The following is an 11033-nucleotide window of genomic DNA, read 5'->3' as shown; positions in this document are numbered from 1 at the left end:
CTGAAAATTTCAATGGGTTTTGCCCTTATTTGGGTAACAATATTCAAAACAATATATATAATACCATCGCAGCTTGCTTAAAAGTTTTTATTATAAACTTCCAGCTATAACCCAACTTTCTATATAGTGTAGGTTTAAAGGGCATTACATTTGGAAAAACTGAAAAGAATATAAAATTTTTATTTTTCGTGTTTGTAAATAAATTAGCAAAATAAAAAAATAGATAAAATGTTGCCTAGCCTTTTCATTAATGCGTCAAAATACCTAGAAAGTAAGTAGGAATTAAACAAACTTTAATAAGCCAAAAAAAAACAGAAAGCAAAACATAAAATTTAAAATGAAAAATTTTGATACAATTTTTTAAGATGAAGACGACCATGAAGTTCCTTGGGGAAAAGTTGTGTGCTCTTTGATAATTTGCATAATTGGCCTTATCGGCAACTTCGTTGTTATTTTTGTTATTTTGGTGTTAAAACAATACAAGAAATCGGTTACCCACTGGTAAGTTTAAATGTTTTATTAAACTGCCTTTACTTTGTTACCCGATTAGCTAGCCATTAATCGCTTTAAAACGAAAAAAGATGGAACCATTAACCGCTTTAAATCGGGTCGAAAGATGCGCTCCGCCTGCTGGGGTATATTAATTAAAGCTTTAAAGCGATTATAGAAGTAACCAAAAATTCCATTAGTCGCTTCAAGTCTGCTAGGTGATGTTTAAGTGGTTAATTTACTGATTATTTCAACCTTTATAAAAATGGTTCGGTTTGTTAAAAAAGCATTATTGCTCGAAATTATTAACGTTTGGAATTGGGGTAGTATTTTTAAATATTTAAAATTTAAATATTTTTAAATCATTTTTTCATTAATTGCTCAACCGATAATAAAAACACCTAAGTAGTAATGCATCATATTTTTAAATGTTTAGGTATGTACTACAACTCGCCATCGCTGATTCTTTATTTCTGTTAACTCTTCCGTTTAAAGTAAAAGAAGACATTGAAGGAAGATGGTCGCTTTCCCAAAATCTCTGCAAAGCCAAAGAAACGATTTTGTTTCTGAACTACTACGCGTCAATTATGTTTCTAGTGGTAGGTTGAATCGATTGAAATTTTTTTTAAAACTCTGACGTAAAAAAAGGTTTAAATAAAATCATAATTGGCAAAAACAGCAATGTTTTAATTACTATAACTAACATTTTAGATTATGAGTCTTGACCGGTATATCGCGGTCTGCCAACGATTTCAAAAATATCTCCAAAAACTTCGAAAAAATAACTCGGCCTTTGTCATTACCGGAGTAACCTGGATTTTAGCCTTGCTTATATGCATACCGGTTATGATGTACAGTTTTAAGGTTGGGAACGATCCAAACTGTTCTTGTTCGTAAGTAAAACTACTTTCAAATAACTGCAATGACAACCAGCATGATATGCAAAAGTATGCCAAACCTGTACTAATAAACACTGACAGCGTGATGTAGCTGCCAGAACATTTTCTACACTACATGAGGCCCTAGGTTTGATCCCCAATGCCCTTGTTCTGTAGCGTGATAAACGGCATAAACTCCTGCTGGGGCAACACTCACTTAGCAGCCTAATATTTGGGCTAATGTAATTTATAATATTTCAAACTGCCAAGAGTAAATTCAGACTAGGTCAGGGTGACTGTTGTTACCCTATGTTTAGGTTGTGAAGTCGACATGACCACATCGAGGATAAAGATATAATAAAAACACTAATGAAAAATACTAAATAATATTTAGGTAAACTGTTTGATAAAAAATAAAATAAGCAAATAATTTAAAGTATTTTTACAGTGTATTTAATGCCATGATATGTTTTTAAATATTAATGCCCTTTTAAAATTCCTATTGCTAGGTACGAATTTCCAAAGGTAGTTGATATTACACAGGAATGCATTAACGAAGGTTACACAAATGAGACAATTGGCGAGTGTCTGACGTCGAAAACAAAAATAGAAAAAAATCGAGATGTTTACGAGCCGAGCATTGCACGTAAGAATGAATAGCTGACTACTACCTAAAGTGCTGACTCTATTTATGTGAATTTATACGTTAATCCAGTCAAAAATAGAAAAAAATGTTTATTTTTAGTAAAGAGTTTGATTTGAACGAATACAATCCTGATTACGAAGGAGATTACTCAGCATCAAAGTAAGTCTTAAAGCCAAGATTACTGCACAAAGCTTTAAGATTTGTTTGGCCTTTAAATATTATAATCTTACCCTAAGAGTAAAACAATAGTACACCAATAGCAATACACCAATAGCAAGCATTTCTTGGGACACAAACTATGAATTTTCAATCAATAACGAAGAAGTATTAACAAACTCCAGCGGTGAAGTCTCGGGCAACGATACAGTTGGGGTCGAAGTAACTACAACTAGCAGTGTACCTATACCCCAAATCTCACTACAGTGTAACTACCGGGGACAACCGCCCAGCTGGACAGGCTTTTTGATTTTTAACTTTGTCGGCATGTTAATCATACCGTTTATAGTAAGCAACCTATTACTATATACTTGGTCTTAGAATTAGTAAAGTTAAACTGAGTATTTCGGAGTGTTGTAAAATTTTCAAAATCTAGCTGAATCTTGAATTATACTTTCTTAAGGTATTTTTTTCATTTTGAATCATATTTTGTTGAGCTGTTAGTTTATATTCGCTTTGTTGTTTTAACAGATTATGACCGCTTGTTACTCTTTGATTGTTCGCCGTCTTAAGAGCACAAGAGTGCGTCTGCAAAGTACGCCCAGCGTCACGAATCAATTAAAGACTACTGGTGGAGCGGGGGGCAAAAGAAGAAAAAAGTCGTCTTCTAGATCGGACAAGGATCGGAGAAGGGTGACGATAATGTGCGTGATGTTGGTCGGATCGTTCGGGATACTTTCGCTGCCTTTTCACGCCAATCATATTGCTAAGATTGTAGGAATACCAAGAGTGGAAGGCGACGTAAGTTTATAAACTGCACTACGCTTAATGATAATGCTAAGTTTAGCTCTTTTCTTAGGCATAACCGTAGTTCTTCTAACATAAAAAGTTGTAGTGATGGTGTTTTATTAAGACAGCCTGTTCCGGGTTTAAAAATTTTTGTCATGGTGTTTTGATAAGATCTTTTAGCATTGTCAAACGTAAATTTTCTAAAAAGTATATCATTAAAGACAATGTTTTAATGTTCAGCTATTTATTCCAATGTTTTGTTTTTAAGGTCACGGTCTGCATAATTATGCCAGTCGTCGGTTCGATTCTTGCTTACCTTAATTCGGCTCTTAATCCTTTATTGTATAGCTTTTTGGAGACCAGTTTTGCACGAAAATTCAGGTATATAATAATCAAGTTGGACTTTTTTAAGTTAAAAAAAATTTAGGTTCATTTATTGAGAAAGCAAAAAATTATTGGCAAATATTTTCAATTCAATTTCATGGAAAATACTAGTCATTGTTGTCATATAATTTCACAAACAAATAAAGTGTGGTAACAGGATATTAGTCGACTCTATTATGTTGAACAATAAAACTAAAATTAGCAATACCAATTTTGTTTGTTAGGATGAATTACTTGCGCTTGTTAATAGTAAATTGTTTTATTAAGACCGTGCAAAAACACTTTATTTCTTGGAAACAATGAATAGCTAGATTAGTAAACACACGAACAATGCAACCGACTTATTTGGTATTTCGCTTTTACAAAGTCTGCATACCAACATCACAATTCTGCAAAGGTTTTAAAAACGTTGTCTTACTCAACCCCAAGAAAATGCCACAAGATTTTCTAATATTATAAGCCCGATTACTTACTTGATTGTTATTGCATCTGCAACTTTGGACAAAACTTATTTGTTTTTTACTGGACCCAACAAAAACGCCTTGTACAATCTATCGTCTTAGTTAAATTTATTTACTGAATCGTAAACCACTTAACAATTAGTATAAACCCTGCTAAGATAAATATATTTGTTTTAGATTGGCCTCAACAACCGTCAACCGTATCTAAATTATTCCAAATTTGGAATACGCAACTTTTGCAACAAAAAAGTTGTTTGAAAACAAATTGGGAAAGTTTGCATGCGACAAATGACAATTTGCATGTATAAATACTTTAACATGTACAGCACCTGTGATTAAAAATTTTATCCACTATTAATGAGTATCACTTGTATATTATATGGATGGCATTACCAGTTTACAGGTAAATGGTAGTTTAGGTTATTACATTAATGAAATTTCGGATAGACTATCATTTTGCGTTTGTGATTTAAGTTAGCCCTCTTAATATAGTTAATGTTGCTTTTTAAGGCGTAACTTTTAGCAAAACGTTTGAGGGCTTTACTAAATTTTTTATAAATTTTAATTTAACCAACATAGATCACCACCAAATCCTTAAGCTTACAATAGCCATTAAAGCAAATATCGAACTAACAAGAAATAAAAAACACCGACCAAACGTTCTGTACTAGTCATGGTAGAGTTGTTGATTAATTTTAATTATTATGATTTTTTGTATATATCTTTATCCTTGATGTGGGAAAGTCAAATGCGCGACTTAAACATAGAGTAACATAAGTTACTTCGACCCAGTCTCGAGTTGTCTGTGGCAGTTTGGGATATTATAAATTATAATTGCCCAATAATTATACTGCTGATTAAGTGCTGGCTTAGCAGGAGTAAATACCATTTATAATGTCTTACCCAAGGGCGCTACAGCATGAGATCAGTGGGGATTGAACCCACGGCCTCATGTGTGGTAAAACAAGTGTTCTTACCACTACACCCGTCAAATTATAAAGGTTCGTTTTACAGTAAACACTATCCCAGCTAAGATAAATACAGTAACGATAGTCACAAAATTACCACAATGTTAGAGTTAACTTTAACAAAATCCTAATTATAAGAAAATCAAAGTCGACACCCTTTTACAGGGTTAAACTGCTACAACTCTAAACAACCCATCTAATGGTAACGCTAGATTTCTTTATTTAAGGTAGTACCTTCACTCTAAAAGTCATAGGCCTACTTTAATTATAAAAAGCCTTCTCTATTTCTGGACAAAGTTGCCCAAAAGATATTGCATGATTGACTTTCAAGTTTTTTTTCCATGAGTAAGTATTAAACTATACAGAAAACAATTTCTGGCTTCAAAACTAACCTTTTAAACCAACCTTAAATCAGATTAAAAGAAAATCTATAAAAAAGTTTTATTAAAATAATTTAATTTTTTTTAATTTAAATGAAAATGTTTAAAACTATGTCGTCGCAAAAATTTATAAAACTACATCGTCCCCGAAAAAAATTTCAACAAAAATTAAAAAAAAAATTTTTAATAGCAATGTATAAGTAAGTAAATAGTGTTGCTTAAATGTTATTGTTTTAACCAAAAAATATTTCTCTAATAAATATCCTTATACCGTATAATTCATTGTACTTAAGAAGCTCTCTAATATCAGGAAATATGCCATTGATGGTGTTTACTTAAAAAATCAATGGCCTTTGTTATAAAAAATGAAACCCTTTTATTAAGTTTCAATAGCAAATTGCCCTTATTTGGGTAACAATATTCAAAACAATATATATAATACCATCGCAGCTTGCTTAAAAGTTTTTATTATAGACTTTCAGCTATAGCCCAACTTTCTATATAGTGTAGGTTTAAAGGGCATTATATTTGGAAAAACTGAAAAGAATATCAAATTTTTATTTTTCGTGTTTGTAAATAAATTGGCAAAATAAAAAAATAGATAAAATGTTGCCTAGCCTTTTCATTAATGCGTCAAAATACCTAGAAAGTAAGTAGGAATTAAACAAACTTTAATAAGCCAAAAAAAAACAGAAAGCAAAACATAAAAATTTAAAATGAAAAATTTTGATACAATTTTTTAAGATGAAGACGACCATGAAGTTCCTTGGGGAAAAGTTGTGTGCTCTTTGATAATTTGCATAATTGGCCTTATCGGCAACTTCGTTGTTATTTTTGTTATTTTGGTGTTAAAACAATACAAGAAATCGGTTACCCACTGGTAAGTTTAAATGTTTTATCAAATTGCCTTTACTTTTTTACCCGATTAGCTAGCCATGAATCGCTTTAAAACGAAAAAAGATGGAACAATTAACCGCTTTAAATCGGGTCGAAATATGCGCCCCGCCTGCTGGGGTATATTAATTAAAGCTTTAAAGCAATTATAGAAGTAACCAAAAATTCCATTAGTCGCTTCAAGTCTGCTAGGTGATGTTTAAGTGGTTAATTTACTGATTATTTCAACCTTTATAAAAATGGTTCGGTTTGTTAAAAAAATCATTATTGCTCAGATTATTAACATTTGGGATTGGGGTAGTATTTTTAAATATTTAAAATTTAAATATTTTTAAATCATTTTTCCATTAATCGCTCAAGCGATAATGAAAACACCTAAGTAGTAATGCATCATGTTTTTCAATTTTTAGGTATGTACTACAACTCGCCATTGCTGATTCTTTATTTCTGTTAACTCTTCCGTTTAAAGTAAAAGAAGACATTGAAGGAAGATGGTCGCTTTCCCAGAATCTCTGCAAAGCCAAAGAAACGATTTTGTTTCTGAACTACTACGCGTCAATTATGTTTCTAGTGGTAGGTTGAATCGATTGAAATTTTTTCTAAAACTCTGACATAAAAAAAGGTTTAAATAAAATCATAATTGGCAAAAACAGCAATACCTTAATTACTAACTAACATTTTAGATTATGAGTCTTGACCGGTATATCGCGGTCTGCCAACGATTTCAAAAATATCTCCAAAAACTTCGAACAAATAACTCGGCCTTTGTCATTACCGGAGTAACTTGGACTTTAGCCTTGCTTATATGCATACCGGTTATGATGTACAGTTTTAAGGTTGGGAACGATCCAGACTGTTCCTGCTCGTAAGTAAAACTACTTTCAAATAACTGCAACGACAACCAGCATGATATGCAAAAGTATGCCAAACCTGTACCAATAAACACTGACAGCGTGGTGTAGCGGCCAGAACATTTTCTACACTACATGAGGCCCTAGGTTTGATCCCCAATGCCCTTGTTCTGTAGCGTGATAAACGGCATGAACTCCTGCTGGGACAACACTCACTTAGCAGCCTAATGTTTGGGCTAATGTAACTTATAATATTTCAAACTGCCAAGAGTAAATTCAGACCAGGTCAGGGTGACTGTTGTTACCCTATGTTTAGGTTGTGAAGTCGACATGACCACATCGAGGATAAAGATATAATAAAAACACTAATGAAAAATACTAAATAATATTTAGGTAGACTGTTTGATAAAAAATAAAATAAGCAAATAATTTAAAGTATTTTTACAGTGTATTTAATGCCATGATATGTTTTTAAATATTAATTCCTTTTTAAAATTCCTATTGCTAGGTACGAATTTCCAAAGGTAGTTGATATTACACAGGAATGCATTAACGAAGGTTACACAAATGAGACAATTGGCGAGTGTCTGACGTCGAAAACAAAAATAGAAGAAAGCCGAGATGTTTACGAGCCCCATTGCACGTAAGAATGAATAGCTGACTACTACCTAAAGTGCTGACTCTATTTATGTGAATTTATACGTTAATCCAGTCAAAAATAGAAAAAAATGTTTATCTTTAGAAAAGAGTTTGATTCGAATGAATTCTATTCTGATTACGAAGGAGATTACTCAGGATTAAAGTAAGTCTTAAAGCCAAGATTACTGCACAAAGCTTTAAATTTTGTTTGGCCTTTAATATTATAATCTTACCCTAAGAGTAAAACAATAGTACACCAATAACAATATTAACAAATTATGACAATTTCTTATTAGCATTTATGGAGACACAAATGAATATGCAATCAATAACGAAGAAGTATTAACAAACTCCAGCGGTGAAGCCTCGGGCAACAAAACATTTGTGGTCGAAGATCCTACAACTAGCAGTGTACCTATACCCCAAATCTCACTACAGTGTAACTACCGGGGACAACCGCCCAGCTGGACAGGCTTTTTGATTTTTAACTTTGTCGGCATGTTCATCATACCGTTTATAGTAAGCAACATATTATTATATACTTGGTCTTAGAATTACTAAAGTTAAACTGAGTATTTCGGAGTGTTGTAAAATTTTCAAAATCTAGCTGAATCTTGAATTATACTTTCTTAAGGTATTTTTTTCATTTTAAATCATATTTTGTTGAGCTGTTAGTTTATATTCGCTTTGTTGTTTTAACAGATTATGACCGGTTGTTACTCTTTGATTGTTCTCCGTCTTAAGAGCACAAGAGTACGTCTGCAAAGTACGCCCAGCGTCACGAATCAATTAAAGACTACTGGTGGAGCGGGGGGCAAAAGAAGAAGAAAGTCGTCTTCTAGATCGGACAAAGGTCGGAGAAGGGTGACGATAATGTGCGTGATGTTGGTCGGATCGTTCGGGATACTTTGGCTGCCTTTTCACGCCAATCATATTGCTAAGATTGTAGGAATACCAAGAGTGGAAGGCGACGTAAGTTTATAAACTGCACTACGCTTAATGATAATGCTAAGTCTAGCTCTTTTCTTAAGCATAACCGTAGTTCTTCTAACATAAAAAGTTGTAGTGATTGTGTTTTATTAAGACAGCCTTTTCCGGGTTTAAAAATTTTTGTCATGGTGTTTTGATAAGATCTTTTAGCATTGTCAAACGTAAATTTTCTAAAAAGTATATCATTAAAGACAATGTTGTAATGTTCAGCTATTTATGTCAATGTTTTGTTTTCAAGGACACGGTCTGCATAATTATGCCAGTCGTCGGTTCGATTCTTGCTTACCTTAATTCGGCTCTTAATTCTTTATTGTACAGCTTTTTGGAGACCAGTTTTGCACGAAAATTCAGGTATATAATAATCAAGTTGGACTTTTTTAAGTTAAAAAAAATTTAGGTTCCATTATTGAGAAAGCAAAAAATTATTGGCAAATATTTTCAATTCAATTTTATGGAAATTCTAGTCATTGTTGTCATAATTTCACAAACAAATAAAGTGTGGTAACAGGATATTAGTCGACTCCATTATGTTGAACAATAAAACTAAAATTAGCAATACCAATTTTGTTTGTTAGGATGACTTACTTGCGCTTGTTAATAGTAAATTGTTTTATTAAGACCGTACAAAAACACTTTATTTCTTGGAAATAATGAATAGCTAGATTAGTAAACACACGAACAATGCAACCGACTCATTTGGTATTTCGCTTTTACAAAGTCTGCATACCAACAGCACAATTCTGCAAAGGTTTTAAAAACGTTGTCTTACTCAACCCCAAGATAATGCCACAAGATTTTCTAATATTATAAGCCCGAGTACTTACTTGATTGGTATTGCATCTGCAACTTTGGACAAAACTTATTTGTTTTTTACTGGATGCTTAATGACATGATCTTCTATAAAACGCTAATGCAGCAATGCATGTGCAAACAACACACAACCCAACAAAAACGCCTTGTACAATCTATCGTTTTAGTTAAATTTATTTACTGAATCGTAAACCACTTAACATTTTACAATTAGTATAAACCCTGCTAAGATAAATATATTTGTTTTAGATTGGCCTCAACAACCGTACGACGCTCAGTCAAAAGCCGCAGTGGCAGCTCAACCAGTGGAGCAGTCAAATGGACCAAACGGAACGAAAGTAGCAGCAATGCAGCAACAGCAGTAACAAAGATATCCAAGTAAGTTTAATTAACAAATATCGTTCCAAGAGATTTTTGCATGTTAAAAGTGCCATTTTAGCTTATAGTAAAGCAGTCTGGCCTGCCAAGTTATAGAAGTAGCTGAAATATTGGATCACTTGTAGTTTAAGGCTGTCTCTTGTATTTTGTGGTTCTAGGTTATACGTTTTCGTACTTTACGGTCCTACCAAATTTTCTTTCGTACTATAGTGGTCTAGCAAATTCTCTCCTCGTATTTTACAATCCTTGCTAAATCTCTTTTATATTTTACGGTACTAAGATTTTCCAAGAACCGTTAAGTACAAGTGCTCCGAAATGTTAAATGTAGACTTTGCTTCGTAACATAAATAGTTAGGGCAACAAAGCCAGTATTTTTTACCAAGAAGCAAACATCAGCTAGCAAACATATAACTAATACAAAACACTTTCAACAATAAAGTATTTCTCGCAGGGAATGTAAGTCTGAAGGCTCTGAAGCGAAATCAATCGATGTAACGCAAGGTCTAAAGCTGTAAACGCAAGAGCTTAATCCGACACCTCTGCAGGCAAATCAAAATGTTACCCCACCACCGAACTGCGAGGATATTGAAAATGCACCTTTGACCTAGAAAGATTGCTTTTGTACTAAATAAAAACGTTTGGCGAACATATAAATATATTATGAGAAAACCTTAATGTTGCTTTTTGTGGCTTATTTGATATTTTGGCAAGGGCTTACATTTACAGTTTTTAGTATATAATTTCAAAAACGAAAGCATTAATATTAATAAGTTGTTTTAGGAATAGTTTTGTTTAAAAATCACATTAAGCTTGTCCAGAATTGTAAAATAAGTTGCACTTTGTTATTTTTAAGTTTTTTTTATTTTTTATTTTCTTGCCAATGTTCATCAATCTTAAATAACATAAGTTAACAAATCAAAATACCATAGACCGCGCCAATTCACTAGTGAATCTTAATTCTTCCAAATTTAAAGTACGCAACTGTTGCAACAAAAGGGTTGTTTAAAAATAAATTTGGAAAGTTTGCATGTAACTAATAATATTTTGCATGTATAAATATTTTAAACATGTACAGTTTTATTTGTAATTACAAATTCTATCCACTATTGTTGAGTGTTACTTGGATATGATATATATATATATTTTTTTTTATATATATATATATATATATCATTACTATAGTTTACCGTTATATGGTTTTAAGTTTAGGTTATTAAATTTAAGAAATTATCTTTGGTTTTGTGATTTAAGTTTGCCCTATTAATATAGCAATGTTTTATTCAAGTATCTAGTTAATGTTGCTTTTTTATGTTGTAAATT

The 11033-nt window shown here is 32.3% G+C and overlaps 2 protein-coding genes across 3 annotated transcripts; both read left to right on the top strand.

The window, feature by feature from the left end:
• The first annotated feature begins 118 nt into the window (after nucleotides 1-118).
• Nucleotides 119-4120, top strand: LOC145755754 (somatostatin receptor type 2-like). The gene is made up of 10 exons (XM_082572002.1): nucleotides 119-271; nucleotides 366-501; nucleotides 926-1088; nucleotides 1201-1382; nucleotides 1877-2013; nucleotides 2118-2172; nucleotides 2274-2517; nucleotides 2701-2970; nucleotides 3227-3339; nucleotides 3981-4120. The coding sequence occupies exons 1-10, from the start codon at nucleotides 229-231 to the stop codon at nucleotides 4009-4011; spliced, it is 1374 nt and encodes a 457-aa protein (XP_082428128.1). The 5' UTR covers nucleotides 119-228; the 3' UTR covers nucleotides 4012-4120.
• An 856-nt stretch (nucleotides 4121-4976) lies between these two features.
• Nucleotides 4977-10813, top strand: LOC145754675 (somatostatin receptor type 2-like). 2 transcript variants are annotated; one of them, XM_082570777.1, is made up of 11 exons: nucleotides 4977-5116; nucleotides 5896-6031; nucleotides 6456-6618; nucleotides 6729-6910; nucleotides 7405-7539; nucleotides 7639-7698; nucleotides 7832-8054; nucleotides 8238-8507; nucleotides 8764-8876; nucleotides 9585-9713; nucleotides 10165-10813. In XM_082570777.1, exons 1-11 carry the CDS (start codon nucleotides 5113-5115, stop codon nucleotides 10226-10228), a joined length of 1479 nt encoding a protein of 492 aa, XP_082426903.1. In that variant the 5' UTR covers nucleotides 4977-5112; the 3' UTR covers nucleotides 10229-10813. The 2 variants fall into 2 exon arrangements, with proteins under 2 accessions (XP_082426903.1, XP_082426902.1); XM_082570776.1 differs by lacking the exon at nucleotides 4977-5116 and adding an exon at nucleotides 5609-5800.
• Nucleotides 10814-11033: the final 220 nt, after the last annotated feature.

The sequence above is a fragment of the Corella eumyota genome, chromosome 6 (genome assembly GCF_963082875.1).
Source record: "Corella eumyota chromosome 6, kaCorEumy4.1, whole genome shotgun sequence".
NCBI lineage: Eukaryota > Metazoa > Chordata > Ascidiacea > Phlebobranchia > Corellidae > Corella > Corella eumyota.
The sequence above is the reverse complement of the archived record's forward strand: the minus strand, read 5'-3'. Positions and strand labels throughout refer to the sequence as shown.

Excerpts from the sequence above, each read along its gene's own strand:
- LOC145755754 (XM_082572002.1), top strand. The coding sequence starts at position 229 with ATGTTGCCTAGCCTTTTCATTAATGCGTCAAAATACCTAGAAA. Across the intron at positions 502-925 it reads AAGAAATCGGTTACCCACTG|GTATGTACTACAACTCGCCA; the intron begins GTAAGTTTAAAT and ends TTAAATGTTTAG. Across the intron at positions 2,173-2,273 it reads GGAGATTACTCAGCATCAAA|CAATACACCAATAGCAAGCA; the intron begins GTAAGTCTTAAA and ends GTACACCAATAG.
- LOC145754675 (XM_082570776.1), top strand. The coding sequence starts at position 5,758 with ATGTTGCCTAGCCTTTTCATTAATGCGTCAAAATACCTAGAAA. Across the intron at positions 7,540-7,638 it reads GTTTACGAGCCCCATTGCAC|AAAAGAGTTTGATTCGAATG; the intron begins GTAAGAATGAAT and ends GTTTATCTTTAG. Across the intron at positions 8,877-9,584 it reads AGTTTTGCACGAAAATTCAG|ATTGGCCTCAACAACCGTAC; the intron begins GTATATAATAAT and ends TATTTGTTTTAG.